Below are 19239 nucleotides of genomic sequence, written 5' to 3' on the forward strand. Positions count from 1 at the left end.
ACAAAAATGCAGAAGTTGTTGAGCTTTATTCATGGAGAGAAGTACACGTGCTGGACTAGAAATAGGAATAATTCATATGTTATAGCTGATATCTTTTGGACACATCCTGATTCTGTAAAGTTGTTGAATATGTTTCATTTGGTGTTGTTTTTTGATTGCACATACAAGACAACTAGGTGAGAATTTTTTATCGCACATCCTGATATCTGTGGTAGATGTTTAGTTGTCAGTTTGATTATGTGCATTTTGATTGTGCAGGTACCAGATACCACTGCTTGAGATTGTTGGTGCTACGTCAACGAAGTTGATATTTTCAGTTGTCTTTGCCTATTGGGAATATGAAAGGGAGGAGAATTTTATATGGGCACTAGAGAAGCTCAAAGAGTTGTTCTCTGCTGAGACATTGCTACCGAAGGTTGTGATGATGGACCGAGAACTTGCATTGATGAATGTCATGGAATCTGGATTCCTAAATGCAACTCATCTGTTGTGTTTGTTTCATATTTCAAAAAACGTTAGTATGAAATGTAAAGAGTACGTTAAATCAGAAAGATAAGAACATATCATGGATCTGGATCTATGGAACAACATCATGTATTCAAATATAGAAAGTGTGTTTGTCGAACACTTCAAGTACTTTGAGCTTGTTTGTGTTGTTATTCCATTATTTGTCATAACTCTTTTCCCCATGTTGTTATTAAATTACATTCTGCCTTTAGGTTTTGTTAGGTGTTTGAGTAAAAGTTCCTCCTTGTTTCACATATAGTTTTGTTTCTAATTGTCTCATTTACACATCTAAATTATTGATGGCTGCATCGATGTTCTTATAGTCGGCTATGGACAATTTCACAAGTGAATTTATTGCATTCTTCAATTTTTTTGTTGTTCTGTCATTTGAAGGATTTTGGAGATATTATTGAAATAGAGGTTGCCTTTGATTAAAATTGGGGTTGTCACCTATTTAGAAGTTGTTTTGATACTGATTCTATTGGGGTTATTTTCCATATAATTCACTTTATCCTTAATTGTGTTTCTCTTGTTCTTTATGCACATCTTTTGTTAATTCTCTAGTTTTAGGATTTGCATTAATTTTAGTAAAAAAAAAATATAACAACACTATGTTAAATAGGATGTGTTAGCTTGCTGAGAAGAACATGTAGAGCAAGAAGTCCTATTTTATGAAGAAACATGTTGAGTTGAGGTGTTCTATCAATTGAAGCAACATGTCAGACAAGATGTCTGATGTAGAGTCATTCGACATCGTGATTATTTGGACTAGGCTGTTGGACCAGTTCAAGATTTAACTGGTGCAGAATATTCTGGGAATGTTATGTTATCTTGTGTCGCGCTAATTTTAAGGTCTGAAAGATTCAAGTCATAATCAAGAAGAATATGTACTTTCTAATTATGTAGATAAATTAGGAAGGATATGATTGAAGACCTATTTTTATGCAGAAGGTCTTCAATCATATCCTTAAAATTGGTTGAGATGTTTAAGGTTTGAGTCAGATGTTAGTTGGTTGAGATGTTTAAGGTTTTAGGATATGTACTTTCTAATTATGTAAAAAAGTTTGTTGAGATGTTTAAGGTTTGAGTCAGATGTTAGTATTATTTTATTGGACATTTAACCGACCTAGAATAGTTGTCTCTATGACTTTTCATGGAAAGTTGTTAGGGGTGTTAGATAGTCCAAATGGCATCCGGCTAAAGACAAAGGTTCTATGGGATATGTGAAAGTTTCTCTTGATCTTCTGGGCTATTGCAATTTAATTATAACCCAAATAATCATGAAGAAAACGGTAGAATCATTTTCCAGATAGTCTATCTAACATTGGAACAATGAATGAGAGAGGAGAAATGGTGTTTGTAAGTGGCTTTGGTCAACTTCCTATAATCGATGTATCTCCAACAGATGACTGTTCTTGTAGGAATCAATTCATTTTTCTCATTTTCAATAACTGTCATGCCACCTTTCTCCGAAACACATTAAATAAGGTTTACCCACACACTATTAGAAATAGGGCAAATGATTTCTCTTAAATAAGAACAAAGTTCTACAATTTATTTAGATTTTTGCCGAATAAGTGACAGAACGTATAGCATAAATGATGACTCATCAATAATTTAAGAAATTTTAATAAAAAAATATGTTAATGATTAATACAATTTAAATAATATTTAATTGTAAGGTTAAATATTTTTAAAGTTTCCTCTAAAGTTAAACTTTTTCATTTTTCGTCATTCTAAAATATTTTTGTTAAAGAATCGTCTCTTTAAAATCAGAAATTTTAACTTGTGGTCTCTCCTGCTAAAATCATCTCTAATTTAACTGTTAAATTCTAAAAACCGTCCCTAAATTGCAGGAGCAAGCAAAAATTAAAATTCATAATTTTATAGAGACGGTTATTTAACCAAATTTTTTAGAGGAAAGAAAAGTAAACATACATGACTTTAGAGGAATTTTAAACATATTTAACCTATAATTATATTATGATTATATCTAACCTTATTAACTTATTAATATAATGATTGTTTGAATTGATGGAATGGAACGGAATGGAGCGAAATGAAATGATATAAATTTATGTTCCATTATTTAGATTAGTTAAAAAAGGATGGAATAGAGCGGAACATGATGAAAAACATTTCATCTCATTCCATCTCTTTCCTTCATTTTTTATATCTTTTAATTTGGGCGGAATGAGAAAACTAGTCTATTGCATCATAAAATACCCAAATAATAAAAATATATTTTTATTCCACTCCGCTCCGCTTCTTTTCGCTCCACTATTTTGCTCCATTAATTTTGCAGTATCCAAACCTATTTAACCTATAATTATATGGTTTTTTCTTCACCCACCTCCTAACCTTCTTGCCCACCCCTGGTGAATTTACCACAATACCCCTTGTTTCGGAAGTTCATTTCCGAAACAGTACTTATTTTCTTAAAAAAGGTGTTTTCAGAAATGTATCTCCGAAAACGTGTGTTTTTTAATATAAAATATTGATTTCGGAGATGCATCTCCGAAATAAAGTTACTTTTTCAGAAAATGTGGTGTTTCGGGAGTTCATCTCCGAACGCACCCCCCTTGGGGAATTCGAAAATGAACTTCTGAAAATATGTCTGGACAGAAGAAAATGAAAAACAACAACAATTCGCTTTATTTAATCGGGTGAAAATTACAACGATAATATTACATAAAATTAAAGTTACATATTGTTAAACACGGGTAGGTGGGGATGAGAGAGTGGTGGGGAGAAAAAAAGGCTTCCAAATTTCAAAAGGTTTATTTATTCTTTTAATAAAAATACGTACTACTGTAAGTAACAAATGACGGAGGAGGTGTAACCGGGGCCGAAACATATGACGGAGGAGGTGGATGTCCGGAGGAAGAAGAACCGGAGGTACGTCCACCGCGAGACAAAGGAGCCAATCAATGTAAGCTATAATTTATCATTATCATCAGGGGACGTCATTACAAAAGATTGGGAAAAAAATCTTATTTTTAATCTTGATTTTTTAGAAATGACGTCCCCAGATGATAATCATAAACTATAGCTTACATTGATTGGCTCCTTTGTCTCGCGGTGGACGTACCTCCGGTTCTTCTTCCTCCGAACATCCACCTCCTCCGTCATATGTTCCGACCCCGATTACCACTTCCAAAAACTAACATGATAAATCCAATACAAAAACACTGTGCGATACAATCCGAAATCAGAACAAAACAAAACAAAACACGTCAAACAAAACAAAAACATGTTATTCTGCCCGACGAGCGTTACAAAATACACATCAAACAAAATAAAAACACGTTATTCTTCCCGACGAGCGAACTCCTCCGAATGAAGATAATTATACCAATCCTCATCCCACTCAGTATCAGAACCATCAGCGTTGATCACGCCTGAAGGCTGAGCCTGCACGTCCGAGCCATGGACCCCCAGGGGACGAGAAGCAGAACCAGTCAAAAGCTTCTTCTTCTCCTTCACCTCCTTCACCTCCTTCACCTCTTTCACCTCCTTCTTTGAAGAACCCTTTCTTCCCTTAGCGCCCTCTCTAGAAGACGCAGTCCTGCGTGCTGGTTGATTGTCTGACATGTTCCTGTAAACAATTGAAATCGATTAATATGCGAGACAAAATAAAAAACTAAAAAATTTGAACTTCTGATACAATTCGGAAGTTCATTTCCGAAAACTGGGATGGAGGTGTTTTCGGAAATGAACTTCCGAAACACCTCTGCAATGGAGTTTTCTGCAACTTCCATGGCAGACCCTAAACCAAACTTCAAACCAAATCAAAATGCTTCTAAACAACCTAAATACTACTAACAACCTAACCATATATCATTTATGCAATTAAAACCCTAAATAACATGCATTTGAATAATAGATCTAAAAATTTCAAAACTTACAAAGTGTTAGGATTGAGGGCTTTTGAATGTTGTTTAGTAGTGTGATTGGAGCCTTGATGCAGCTTTGGAATTCTGTTTGCACAAATTTTCGCCTTTGCCACTTTTTGTTTTGATTTAGGGTAAATGATTGGGGGAGGGGGAGTGTTTTGATAAATCTGCAGAAATCGCAGTATTTCGGAAGTGAACTTCCGAAATAATTGTTTCGGAAATGAACTTCCGATGTAAGTCAATTTTTTTAAAAAAACACGCTTTCGGAAATGAACTTCCGAAGCAGGGGTAGTTTTGGTTTTTCGCAGGGGGTGACCACTCATAGGGAGGTGGCTAAAGAAATTTTCTAATTATATTATGATAATTATCTAAAGAAATTGCCAAATCGTAAAACCATTTCCATGATCACGTTCTAAAGAATTTTCAAAGTCACGACACTATTCAATACTTGGACTCTCAAGAACTGTTTGAGAGGTTTGGATGTCGAAATTGTAATTTCTTCATCTATTCCATCTCTTTAGCATAACAGATAAAAACCCTAAAATTAGACTATGCACAAAGGAGGAAGAAGAACGTACCAAACAGATAGAGAGCGAGACTCAGAGATGGAAATAGTAGACCCAGTCAGGCAAAGGTTCCGGCGACAAGCGTGGAAGCGACGGAGACGAGTAACTTTGCAGGAGGAGTTGAGGAGAAAGTTTGGTCTCAAAAGCCCCTTCAATGGCTGACTGGGAGAGTTACCGAGAGAGAGACGAGAGTCGTGATTGAGTCTTGTTTCATCTTGAAACAGAGCGAGAAAGCCACAGCCGCGAATGAGAGAGAACGACAGGGATGTTTGGTTTTGATTGTTGTTGTTGTTGTTTATTGCTTTGTTAAAATCGAAACAGAGAGAGGAAGGAGAACGTACGGTACGGTATCAAGAGAAGAGTACATTGGGCCATAGCTCCTGCGGTCCAGCAACTTATGTTGCTATGAACAGGGCCCATCGCCCCAACCTCTTCAAACCCTCCTTTTGTTTTGATTTCAAGCCTAATTTTCAATAAGTGGCGGTTTTCACAATAAAAATAAGTAAAGATCATGTTTATTTTAAATTCAAAATTATTTTTAAAAAAATAAAAATATTCAAATTCATCACTATATTTTTCGTCTAGGCACGAAGTTTTTCATTGCTCAAGTGCAAATCTCGCCCAAGTGCGAATCTCATTTCAAAAGTTTGTCTTTTCCGCCTAAGTGCAATTAGACCCATTTTCAATAAAATCAAAACCCTAAAGCATACTTGGTCCATATACCAAGTCCTACCCATTGTTTTGTAAGTCGATCGCTTCATCGCATCGCCATCAACCTTCTCCTTTCTCAAAGTCAAAAATGATTTTCAAAATTGTTTTCAAACACTTGATCCAACGCCAAGTTTTTATTACAAAACCTTTTTTCTCAATTAAACCAAATGATCGAGTGACAATTGGAGTACACCTCTTGAATACCTTGACCTTTTTGGATTAAAACACATTAATTAAACAAGGACAACAAGTGACAATTGGACTCGCTTCCTTTTGAATACATTGGGTAAAAATGCGCTAGAAGAATACCTATGCTCAAACCTTTATTAAGAGTCCGCAAAGATCATTTTTACCAACTTGGATAACAAGAGACAATTGGACTCGCATCCTTTTGAATATCTTGGGTGAACAACACGCTAGGAGCACACCTATGCTCAAAATGTTCACTAAACATCCATTCTAAAATCAATTAACCCAAAATTTGGGTCCCATCGAGTACGATGGATGTAAGGGGTGCCAATACCTTCCCCTTACTTAACCGACTCCCGAACCCAAAATTTTGGTTGCGAAGACCATCTTATCCATTTCATTTCTTTCGTGGGTTTTATCAATATTTTCCTTTTCCTTTTGGAATAAATAAAATTTGGTGGTGACTCTGTTTGTTCCTTCGTGGTGCAATTTGTTTGGCCGTGACAACCCCCATTTCCTGCTGATACGATGAGTGATGATGATATTATTGTGGAGTGGATTATCTACGGCCAGAGCGTCCACGAGGTGATTAAAGACACATCACCAGTCAGATTCTCATTTGATATTGTTGATGGATTTCTGCAGTGGTATTATCGTGTGTCACTTCCTTAGTTGGTGTCGCCCCCACGTGATGCATGTAGAGAGGTTCCAGGTCCTGAAGATGCTTGAACGTCCATAATCATCTGCTAGAGTCTAAGTTTTAATGTTTTAGACTTTTAATGTTTTAAGTTTTAATGTTGTAATGTTGCAATCTACCCAAAAGTGGTATGCTTCAAAACTATGTTATAATAAAAGCTCGATGTTGGTAATAATTCTTAGTGAAAATATTACAACTAATAAAAGTACGATGGTGATAACAAATCTAAGTCACTTATTCCAAACTAACATATGATGGTATCATAGGCGAAAGATGTATCCAATATTGAAGACGTCCTGCAAATCCTAACATCCAAGATGTCGAAACTTGAGAATGAAACATCTTCCAATCTATCGTGACGCGTGGCAATGGGAGCCCATCTTTCATATTAACCTGATTACAAAGTAATTTAAATTATTTCACATATAATAAAAAATTAAAGTAACTCACATATTTAAAATAAAGATTACCTGAATCCAACGATCATTATTGACAAGCCGAATGTAGTAAATAGAGGCAGTTGATGAATGCGGGGTTGTCATAGGAAATAAAGTCAAGCACAAGTTGCCTAAATGCACAAGAATGACATTATAGCGATTCACTATCAAATAACCCATGTCTGGTAGTGTCAACCATTTCTCTGGTGGCTGAAAACCAATATTATCTATCATTAATCCATTTCTCACTTCGGATAACTGATCTCCGAACAACCTCTCATAAAAACCCTTCATGTATTTGTCTCTTATTTCCATGTCCAAGTCTCGACGAACAATTTCCCAACCATCCTCATTATACCCCTACAATGATGCAATGACTCTAAATCCGCAGTTACCATTTGATTCAACATTAGCAACCTCTATAATATATGGCCTAATATGACTTGGAAACTGAAAAGTGAAATCATGCTTCTTGAATTGTGATTGCTTATTTGATTGTGATTTCTTCTTAGAAGTTTGTGATGTTTGACATAATTTTTGTGAAGATTGAGATGTCTGGTAAACATACTCATGATATGAAGGATCCCTATAAACACCATACCCATCCGGTTTCTTCCATTTCTTCTTCACTCCTCGTTTGGTTTTATTTTTTCAGGTGGTGGACACATTGAAGTTGTCGTGGGATAAGCAAGTTTACAAACCATACTTTTCGATGCTTCTTTCCCAAACATCTAGTGATTTAAACATTTTTCATAATTTATCTATTGCAATACTCGTATTCACCTCTGAACCATCTTCTTCATCTACTGGAAACTCCCCTTCCATACTTAGTATCCTCCATAGAAGATGAACATTTTCTATTGGTATCGGAATTTCAACAACAATATATCTTCCCAACTCATAAGCACAAGGTAAACCATAATTTGTCGGGGTCCGTAGAACTGGCCCTGCGCCTACTCAACCATCTATTTCTAGTAACAACCAGTCAGAGCAAGTCGTCCAGCCCGTAGCTGGGAAGCCTTCGTCTCAACAGCTCTAGCGAGGAAACCATCTATTTTTTATTTGTTAATTACTTAAAAAATTGATTAAAATATTTTTTGAATAAATCTAATTATTTAATTATTTTTTATTATATTTTTTATCGAGCTAAACATATCTACTTTGATTAAAACACCAAAGACTTCATTTATTTATTTATTTATATTCTTTCAAATTATTAAACCCAATAACCAACAAGCACAAAACCCAAACCTAATTCCCCAAACAAACCAAGAGACTCGCGTTTCATCCAATTACCCTCTCCGGCGCAAACCCTAAGGCTATGTTTGGGATTTTGGAGGGGAAGGGAGGGGAGGGTTTTGAAAAATAGGAAGAATTTGGTGAAAAGGATAAAAAGATTTTGGGTAGGAGGGGTTTGGAGGGTTTGAGTTTATTCATAACACCAAAAACCCCATAAAATGGGGGAACTCAAAAATTATATTGAAGGAGGGTTTTGAAGGGTTTTGAAGGGGTTACATAAATTTTCCAAATATCTTTTAGGTTGTTATAGTATTCTAAAAATTAAAAATTTAGTAATGATAATGACTCTTTTATCATTCTAAACAAAATCATTTTTTCAAAAAATGTCAAATATTTTTCTATATTTTTTTAAAATTTCATTTTTGAAAGCCTTCCCCTCCCCTCCCCTCCAAACTCCCAAACATAGCCTAAGGCTCTCCGAAGATGTAGATCTTCGTAAAAACCCTAACGGGGAAAACCATCACCCTTGAGGTGGAGTCCTCGGATACCATCGACAATGTGAAAGCCAAAATCCAAGACAAGGAAGGAATCCCACCGGACCAGCAACGTCTCATCTTCGCCGGCAAACAGCTGGAAGACGGCCGCACTCTAGCTGACTACAACATCCAGAAGGAATCCACTCTTCACCTTGTTCTCCGTCTCCGCGGTGGCGCCAAGAAGCGTAAGAAGAAGACGTACACCAAGCCGAAGAAGATTAAGCACAAGCATAGGAAGGTGAAGCTTGCTGTGCTTCAGTTTTACAAGGTTGATGATTCCGGGAAGGTGCAGAGGTTGAGGAAGGAGTGCCCCAATGCGGAGTGCGGTGCCAGGACTTTCATGGCCAATCACTTTGATCGTCATTACTGTGGCAAGTGTGGTTTGACCTATGTTTATCAGAAAGCTGATGCTTAATTAATTTTTATAATTTAGTTTTTGAGAATTGTTGTTTATGGATTTGGATAAGGATTTTCTAGTTTTTATTTGGTAATGTTAAGGATTTTCTAGTTTTTATTTGGTAAATGAAAAGTTAAAATTAAGTGTTTGTTGTCTATTTTTTTCAATTTGTGTTTTATGCTACTGTTGGGTAGTGTATGTGTATGGTTGCTGTTTTCCACTACCTTTAGGAGTTTTATACATGCCACCCCACATTTTATGTCTGACACTGTTTACTCAATTTTTTTTTATCTTTTCTGGAAAAAATTTACTGGCAGCAAAAATAATCAAAAAGTAAAATTTCGGTACTGTAGTGTAAATTTTCGGTATCCTTTTTGACCGATATTGAAATTATTTATTTTTTTTACAAAATTTTGGTATCCGTTTATTAGAAATTTCAAAATTTTCAGCAAAAATGTGATTTATCAGGTATTTTAAAAATTACACGTTTTGGAAATTTTAAGAATTTCTAATAGAAAACCAATAAATCAAAACAATCCAAATAAACATATCAGAAAATTTGAAATACCGTAAATTTTAAATTTTTAGTATGGAATGCCGTAAATATTAAATTTTTGATATATAGCATCAGACATGATTAATAGGTAAATCTATCGAAAATTTCAAAAAATTCAATATTTTACTGAGATAATTTGGCACTCCTTGTATAATTTTACATCTTATTCAAACTTGTCATCCTCTTTTACTAATTTTACCTCTCATTTATATAGTATCGTGACTTCAAAGAATGTATAAGAAGCTCTAGAAGATTCAAAGTGAAAAGAAGTTGTTCTTGATGAGATGAAAGTTATTGAAAGTAATAAAACTTGAATTGTCATAACTCTAACGACAGGAAATGAACTGTTTGATGTAAGTAGGTGTTTACAGTAAAATACAACTTTGATGAATCCATCGAAAGATACAAAACTCAGAATTTACTCAAACATATGACATAAATTACTCATAGATGTTTGCTCTTGTTGTAAAACTTAACATATACAAAATCTCTTATCCCTTGCTGCTAACTTAGACTGGCCCCTCCACCACTTAGATGTAAAAAAAGTCTTTCTCAATGTTAATTTAGAAAAAGAAGTGTATATGGATTATCATCTAGGCTTCGAAAATTGGGTCACAAGTGTGCAAACTAAATTAGTCAGTGTATGGATTAAAACAATCCCGAAGAATTTGGTTTGAAAATTTACTTAGTGAACGAAGAAACAAGGATATACCAAAGGACAACATATCATATTTTATTCACATAGTTAGGTTAAAATGAGGTTATAATGGTTTTAATTATCTATGTTGATGATATTGTTCTTACATGTGATGATGTGGCAAAAATGGAGAGATTAAAAAATACTTAGCAAAAGAATTTGAAATCGAAGACTTGGATTCACTCAAGTATTTTCTTGGCATGGAAGTAGCAAGATCAAAGAAAAGAATTATTTTTTTTCTAAAAAAATATGTTCTAATCTTGATCTCTCATACAAGATACATGTATGGTTGTAAGGTTGCTGAGACTCATATAGACCCAAATACTAAACTTTAGAAGAAGGAAGACACCCCGATTGACACCATGAGAATACAAAAGTTAGTTGGTAAATTGATACATTTCTAGCACATATTTGTCTTGACACTGCTTTTTCAATTAGTGTTGCTAGTCAATTCATACATGCTTCATATGAAGAATACGTTAAAGCTGTATACATAATCTTGAGATACTTGAAAAAAATCTCCAGAAAAAAAGACTATTTCCAAGAAGACTAATCATATAAGCGTGACAATATTCACAGATGCATATTAGACAAGATTTGTTACAGATAGAAAATTAACTCCAAACTATTGCACATATTTATGGGGAACCTAATAACATGGAGAAGAAAAAAAATAAGAAGTGATTGATAGATTGCTAGAAGTAGTGTTGAAGCCGAGTTTATAATAATGGCCCAAAAAATTTGTGAAGGAATATGTCTAAAAGTTTTATTGTGACATTAAAATTACTATAAGCATAGTTCACAATCATGTTTAACATGATCGAACAAAGCAAATTAAAATCGATTTTCATTATATCAAAGAAAATAGGTTCTAATATTCTCTACTTATCTTTTGTTCCCTTCAATCAATAAACATCTAAGATTTTAATCTCGAGTTTGACAAGAACATTTGAATTTCGATTAGCAAATTGGAAATAATTGACATTAAAGCACCAACTTGAAAAATTGTATTGAAATATAATATAGACAAAATACCCTTTTCGTCCTCTAACTTTCACTCGGGGTCCATTTTGGTCCCATAATTTTTAAAAAGTTCAAATAACTCCCTTATCTATTAAAAACGTAGCACATTTATCCTTCCGTTTGCTTCTGTTAGTTGTCTTATTATTTTTTTTATACAAGTGGTATTTAACATGCTGATGTGTATTATCCACGTGTGTATCATTAACTTAAAACTAAACTTTTATCCTTTAGAAGGCTCATTTTTCATACTTAGCAACAATTGAAGAATATCAACCACTAAAGTTGAAGCTGAGAAGTTATGGGTGTACCTCTAAAGCTCAAAGTTGAACGCGTGAAGAATATCAACCACTGAAGAATAACAGGTATGTCATTTATACCTCTAAATGGTGCTGATTGTTGTGAATGGATTTCATTTTCAGGGTTCTCTTCATGTTCGTTCGTATTAGGGTTCGCTCATTTGTATCAGGGTTCTGATTGTTTCTGATTGTTTTGTATTTGGGTTCTCGTAAATGTTTCTGATTGTTTTGATTTAAGGTTTATTAAATCACTACTCTCTGAAATTAGGTGTTTAATGCTTGATTATAATTTTGGGTTTGTTATGATTTAGGGTTCTTATTTATGGGCTTAATATGAATCAGGTGTAATGGACAAGTTTCTTTATCTAACAATTCACCATAGTGGTGCCTTCATTGATAGTGACAATACTAACTATGAAGGAGGAGAAACTGCTTCCTTGAAAATAGATGTAGACACCTGGAGCTATTTTGAATTTGTTGGTGCTCTTAAGCATTTAGGTCATAGGGAGTTTGAGAGAATCTGGTATAGGGACCCTACATTTGGCATGACTGAATTAGTTGATGATAAGGGAGCCTTAGACATAGCTCGTCTTTACAGGGTTCACTTAAGGGTTGACATATATATTCAACATACTGTATGTGAGCCAGAATTTTGTGAATACCCTATAGAGGAGGACATAGTGAATGAAGAGGAGGAAAAGTTACTATCTAAAATATATGAAGAAGTAGTTGGTCAGGAGGAGAGTAATGTGGCTATGGAGAAAGAAGTTGATGATGCTATGGAAAAGGAAGATGATGCTATGGAAAAGTTAGATGATGTGACTGTGGTGAAAGATAATATGGTCTTAGAAGTAGGACATGTGATTAGGGAAGAAGGTAATGTGGGTTTGGATGAAGGTAATGTGGCTGTGGAGGATAATAATGTTGGTGAGGTGCATGATGAGTCTAGTACTGATAGTGGAGATGACAGTGCTGATGAGAATTATGAGAGTGTTATGGAAGTGGCATTTGATGATTCATCTGATGGTTTTGATGACCTGGAGCAATAAGGGCAGGATTTAGTGCAAGAGATATTGTTAATGGATCTTTCTTAGGGGATTACACAAGGATATATGATTATTGTCATGAGCTACTTAGAGCTAACCCAAGGTCCACTGTGAAGCTTAATGTTGAACCAGTTCAAGAAGGTGTAGAAGATCAAAGACCTTATTTTAAAAGGATGTATGTTTGCTTTGCAGCATGTAAGGAAAGCTTCAAGTTGTCTAGACATATCTTAGGTCTAGATGGCTGTTTTTTGAAGGTCTTATGTGGTGGGCAGATTCTTGCTGCAATAGGTAGGGATCCAAATGATCAGATGCTCAAAGTTGCCTTTGTAGTTGTGGAAGGAGAGAACAAAGATAGTTGGACCCGGTTTCTGCAACTCTTGATTGATGATTTAGGAGGTCAAGAAGAATGCCTTACATACACATTCATTTCTGACCAACAAATGGTGTGTACATAATCATATTTTGTGTGTGCTGATTACTACTATATTTTGTATGTGCTATTAATATTTTGTATTTTGCAGGGTCTACTACTAGCCATGGATGAACATTTTCCAGGTGTTGAACAAAGATTCTGTGTAAGGCATCTTTACAACATCTTTAGGAAGAAGTTCCTAGGAAAATGTTAAAGGATGCCATCTGGAAGGCTACAAAGACAACATATGTACAAGCTTGGGAAAGAGAATTGAGGGCTATGAGGCTTATCAATGGTGAGGCATATCTACATATGTTAAAGACATCTCCCAGATTCTGGAGTAAATCACATTTTAAGGTAAACTTCAAAGATTTTTTTAAACTTTTGTCTGAATGATTCTGAATACTTTTGTCTATTGTGTCAGGTAACTAACAAATGTGACACTTTACTCAACAACATGTCTGAGTCATTCAACAGTGTGATTCTTGAGTCAAGGTCCAAGCCTCTTATAACAATGATTGAAGAGATCAGAACTTATTTTATGGAGAGGTGGGCAACCAACAGGTTGAGGTTTCAGAATTTCTCTGATGATGCAGTGCTACCAAACATTAGAAAGCAAGTGGAGAAAACTAGTACATACACAAACAATTGGATTGTAAGGTGTGTAACATATATGTCATTTTTTTGATGTACCTCTCAATTTGTCTGATGGTTTAGTTTATCTAATATGTAGGATGTCTGATGAACATATCTTTGAAGTTAAGCATGTGCAAGATCCAGCTGAGATGTTTACAGTGAACTTGAAAGACAACAAATGCTCATGTAGAAGGTGGGAACTCACTTGTTTGCCATGTGTGCATGCCTTGTCATGCATGAAGAGTAGGAACTTTAAATTTGAAGATTACATTCCTGAGTACTATAGGAAGAGTAGGTACATTGCAGTATACAAACCAGTTATTTACCCTGTTAATGGTTCAAACTTATGGGTAAAAACACAATACCCAGATGTGCATCCTCCAAAATACAGAAAGATGCCTGGTAGACCAAAGAAGAAAAGGAATCTGGAACAAGGAGAGATAGATGGGTCTGGAAAAAAAATTAGGAGAACTGGGCTAATTGTGAAGTGCAGTAGATGCAAGAAGTCTGGGCACAACAAAGCCACTTGTAAGGTAACAGGGCCAGCCATACCTACTCAACATCAGACTACACCAACTGCTCAACAACAGATAACACAAACTACTCAACAGCCGTCAACACAAGCTACTCAACAGGTTTCAACACAAGCTACTCAACAGCAAACAACACAAGCTACTCAACAGCAAACAACTCAGCCTACTCAACAGCAAACAACACAAGCTTCTCAGACATCCAGAAGTAGACAACCTGCTGCTCAGAAGCAAATATGTAACACCCTTCTAAACCCCGCGGCAATTTAAATAATTATATCAGAGTAACATGAATACAAGGGTGCCACAATTCAATTTAAAACAATTTATCATAAATCAATTGTCATGCTTCACTTAGGAACGAATCATCAATTTAACAAAATCATGTTTCTACACAGCGGAACATTAATCAACGGATAAACATAACATCATCTATGCAATATCTCACAAAATTAATCCGATAACAACAAAATAGAGTATCATCATAAACTCTAAACTAGTGTTCCCTCAGTGTTACAATATCAGAGCATGACACTGACGCTATACTAAACAAACTGGCCTATGAGCTAATCCTTACCAAGCCAAAAGTCGCTACTCGCCAATCTGAAAATGTCAACAGTAAGGGTGAGTCTCATTCAAATTAACAAATGTTATTGAATCATAAATAATAACACATCATAGTTACATCATTCACCCAATTGAAAACATATTCATAATTCAGACAAGTTTCATCCTCATCAAACCAACACATCATAACAAAATCATAACACTGGAAAACATCCAATCATGTTATAAAATCATGCATATGAATGAACTGACACTATGCATGTGGTACCAACATCATCAATGGGAATAACCCACCGACCGATCTATCATCATCCAGATACGGCCCTGCCAGCACAAACTCCACACAATGGGAATTATGCCCTTCACTGAATCCCCACATTATCAGGATTCAGCCCTCAATAAATGATTATGAATGAATGCAAACATATATAAAACATACTTATACCATCGTCAAGTCTATGAGTAACATCATCAAATACTCAACCATCATCATCGTCATCATCATCAAGTATGTTTATATACATTAGCATCATTCAAATACAATCAATCATCATCATCATTAAAGAACATACATGTATCCACATCAATCATCATCATCAATAAGAAATAACATACATGTATACACATCTTCCAAATCAAATCAATCATCATTAAACAATTCTCAACAATCATCACATAATCATATTTTCAACGCATCTTATATTGTCACATTTCATCATGTATGTCAACAATACATCATCCATCAAACTAACAAATAGTCACATCATACTCATATCCTCGCATACGATGTCTCATAAGCTTCGTCATACAATTCAAATAAATCATCATACGACTCATATTTTAAACATAGCATATTAGCATACATCGTCATATCTTATCATATATATCCACAACACATCATACATCAAAACAAGCAAATGATGATAAAATAAATTCAAGGTGCTGCTCATTTCATTATAATAACACAAAGAATATTTCCTAAGCTTCATCCTGCTTGAAACGACACTTAAAACAGGCCAACGGTTCGAAAGTTATGCATCTTTAAACTTTTCAAAAATTACTAGCAGCAGGCGGCGCCACACATTGTTCGTGGCGCGAAATGAGCGCATCAATTTTCCTTGGCTCTCTTCCAAGCACTTCACGGCGCAAATAAAGGTTCGTGGCGCGACCTGAACAACCCAAATGAGTTCGCGGCGCTAACACATGGATGCGGCGCGAACTGGCGATTTCACAGATTTTCAGGTCTGCGTCAGACCCTGCGATCTCACCCAGTCTAAGTCCAAAACTGACTCTAAACATCATATACAGACAATTAATCGTCAATTGCATCATTATTCATCATCGCACATCAAAACAACACACAATCAACCAATGATCTATGCAATTCAACAAATCATACAATTCCCCTCAAAATCATCCCAAAACCCCAATCTAGCATTCGACACAATTGACATGAAATAATATACCTATATTAGTCCTATTTTCAATAACCCGATAATAGATGTTAATCGGAAGAGTCCCCCCTTACCTTAGCCAAGGATCTGGACTTTTCGCCTTCTTCTCCATCAAACTCGTAAGTCCTTTTTCCTCAAATTCAGCAAGAATCTCCCATCTTCAAACTCGCTTATCTCCCTCAACAAAAACCTCCTTGAAACTAATTAATATACTAAATCGAAGGAAATTTCGTGTAGAATCCGAATCTTCAAGAATTACCTGATTTGGAGCTACGAGCAGAAAGTTATGACATGATTTGTTTTTTTATAAGCAATGGTATATTTATATATAACATAAAGCACCAATGGTGCTCAAACCAACAATGAAGACATTACAAAGGCCAGAAAAATAAGATGGCCAAAAATTCACCAACAGACCAGAACAGCATCAAAACCAGAAGAAAAGGCAGAGCTAAAAAACATTACAATTGCATACATTGTATAGGAAAGTTAAACCACTCATAGAAGGAACATTTTATTCTCTTTTTATTTCCAATAGCCATCCACCACCAAGAATGCATCTTTACATTGTGTACTATCTCTTCCACATCTTCTACTGCATTATTGAACACCATATCATTCCTTTGTTTCCAAATGCACCAACATACAGCTGCCCAAAACACACCAGCCCTCCTCGCGGGAATTTTTTGTTGTAAAGGTTCATGAATACGAAAATAAGTCTTTGTCCATGAGCTTCCTCCTTCTTCCTCTTAGGTTTTCCTCTTCTATTTTCCAATTTTCTTTTTTTCTTATTTTATGAAAATAAAGCAAAATAACGTTAGTAATAGGGCCTATCAATCACACCCCCTCCATTACTAACCACAACTTGGCCCAATAGCTTATTTTACACAATTTCCAACTTAAGTCCAATTAAAATACCAATAATCAAAGAAATTAATTTAAACTCCCATTAAATTAATAAATGTAAAATATGGGGTGTTAAAAAAGAAATTGAGTGTGAGAAGGGCACTAACTCCTTGGGTACCACCTGGACCAACCACAAGATTAGGTGCATCAAGAATTGGCCCAACAACTAGAAGGACAACTCCAACAAAGAGAAACTCATCCATGAAGAATGTTTAGAATGTTTAGAATATTTAGATTGTTTAGACTGTTAGTTTCATCTTTTGTCAGTGTCAATTTGGAACATGTATGCTTTTAAACATGTATGATTTTGAACATGTATGGTTTTGAACATGTATGGTTTTGAAAATGTTTGGTTTTGAACATGTATGGTTAATGAACATGTATGGTGTTATTACAATCTTTCAATGTTGCACACATGTTTGATATTGCAAACCACTGCTTTCATTAAGACTAACCAAACCACTGATTTCATTAATGTTAAAAGGTACATCTACTGGTAACAATAACATCTACTGATTACACTTAAACCTTAAAATTACACCTAAACCTTAAAAAAACACATAACCAATAACATGATCACAATCATCAAGCTACAACATTTTTCCAATTTCATCATCTTCTTCAGTTGCCTTTGAATTTGATCAGTCTCCTTCCTTATCTCTTCAATTGACAATCTAACTTTGACAACATCCATTTGTAGGTCTTCAAATTTGTTTCCAAGCTTTTCCACCATATGTTGCATACAATGCCCATCTTTATCTTCAGCTTCCTCCAAATACCATTCGAAAAATCCACATCCAGGATTCACAGGTCCCTACATGTGCCATAGATTGATGTTAAATTACCATAAACTCAGAAAACCAACAATCACTAAAAACTTAACTTACCTTAAAATTAGGACATCCCCAAAATTGTCTTCCAAAACTCTTCGTTGTCTTTGACTTTCGTAGGGTGGCTTTAGCTCCACAATGGCATACCACAACATTACATAGCAGATTCGCATTCCTACAATTCGCATAATTCAAACTTTCATGGCTACCTTGTAAGATATGTGACGAACATTGAGACGACTTCATGAAGTTATCTTTCTGCAAAACCCTAGCCCCCAATTTCTTCCCAATCTCGAAAAGCTGGAATCGAGCAAACCCTAACCCCCAATTTGTGAAGAATTGGGTAGAGGAAGAAGAATCTGGTTTAACCCTAGCCCCCAATTCCTTTTAACGAAGGAGAAGAGTACAGTAACGTCCACGTAAGATGCCACATAAACATCTACAAACGTCCGTTTGTCTGTATTGGACGGAAAGGACTCTTGTGCTACGTTTTTAATAGATAAGAGAGTTATTTGAACTTTTTAAAAATTATGGGACCAAAATGGACCCCGAATGAAAGTTAGAGAACGAAAAAGAGTATTTTGCCTATAATATATTACTTCCTATTCTTATTATTTTATATCTCATAAAATTAAGGAGGTGATTGATTCTATTTTCTCTTATAAAAGGAACCTCTTATTCTTAATAATATATCATCTTTATTCTTAGTAATATATAACAATATTAGTCGGAACAGTATGACTTGTTAATCACGTTCTGTTCTTACTTCACTGCAAGCATACTCAATACTGTTTGTTTTTTATTCTTGCCTCATTTCACAAACGGTTTTCCTAGCTGAGAGATGACCTAAACATCAAATTGTGTCAACAATATGTTCAGTCAGGTTTTAAATAAATGAACAATGGCCGTGGAATACAGGAAAAGCACACACATGTAATCATTGATACAAAATGACCCTGTACAGAGTGCAACAACTTGAAACCTAACCAAACTATATGCATCTATGATTGAATATCTAACAGATACAATATGGAAGCTGGAAATTTCCAGTTTTTGAACATCACATATCTGTCAGTATAAAGGAAAGATGGCTACACTTTTAAGTATTGGG

At 35.1% G+C, this 19239-nt stretch overlaps 2 protein-coding genes and 1 pseudogene across 2 annotated transcripts; 1 reads left to right on the forward strand and 2 right to left on the reverse strand.

Annotated features, from left to right (window-relative positions):
• Positions 1-6800: 6800 nt before the first annotated feature.
• LOC131615215 (uncharacterized) lies at positions 6801-7828 on the reverse strand. The gene is made up of 3 exons (XM_058886693.1): positions 7787-7828; positions 7037-7363; positions 6801-6959 (listed from the first exon to the last, which is right to left on the reverse strand). Exons 1-3 carry the CDS (start codon positions 7826-7828, stop codon positions 6801-6803), a joined length of 528 nt encoding a protein of 175 aa, XP_058742676.1.
• Positions 7829-8725: 897 nt separating this feature from the next.
• LOC131610944 (ubiquitin-ribosomal protein eS31 fusion protein-like) lies at positions 8726-9228 on the forward strand (annotated as a pseudogene).
• Positions 9229-17839: 8611 nt separating this feature from the next.
• On the reverse strand, positions 17840-18903 carry LOC131615216 (uncharacterized). Its single transcript, XM_058886694.1, has 2 exons — positions 18186-18903; positions 17840-18112 (listed from the first exon to the last, which is right to left on the reverse strand). Exons 1-2 carry the CDS (start codon positions 18372-18374, stop codon positions 17840-17842), a joined length of 462 nt encoding a protein of 153 aa, XP_058742677.1. The 5' UTR covers positions 18375-18903.
• Positions 18904-19239: the final 336 nt, after the last annotated feature.

This window comes from Vicia villosa, linkage group LG6, assembly GCF_029867415.1.
Source record: "Vicia villosa cultivar HV-30 ecotype Madison, WI linkage group LG6, Vvil1.0, whole genome shotgun sequence".
In the NCBI taxonomy this organism is placed as follows: Eukaryota; Viridiplantae; Streptophyta; class Magnoliopsida; order Fabales; family Fabaceae; genus Vicia; species Vicia villosa.

Coding starts and splice junctions, on each gene's coding strand:
- LOC131615215 (XM_058886693.1), bottom strand. CDS start 7,828: ATGGAAGGGGAGTTTCCAGTAGATGAAGAAGATGGTTCAGAG. Junction 7,364..7,786: donor ATGAAGAAGATGGTTCAGAG/GTGAATACGAGT, acceptor GCATCATTGTAG/GGGTATAATGAGGATGGTTG. Junction 6,960..7,036: donor ATAATGATCGTTGGATTCAG/GTAATCTTTATT, acceptor CTTTGTAATCAG/GTTAATATGAAAGATGGGCT.
- LOC131615216 (XM_058886694.1), bottom strand. CDS start 18,374: ATGAAGTCGTCTCAATGTTCGTCACATATCTTACAAGGTAGCCATGAA. Junction 18,113..18,185: donor GGGGATGTCCTAATTTTAAG/GTAAGTTAAGTT, acceptor TGGCACATGTAG/GGACCTGTGAATCCTGGATG.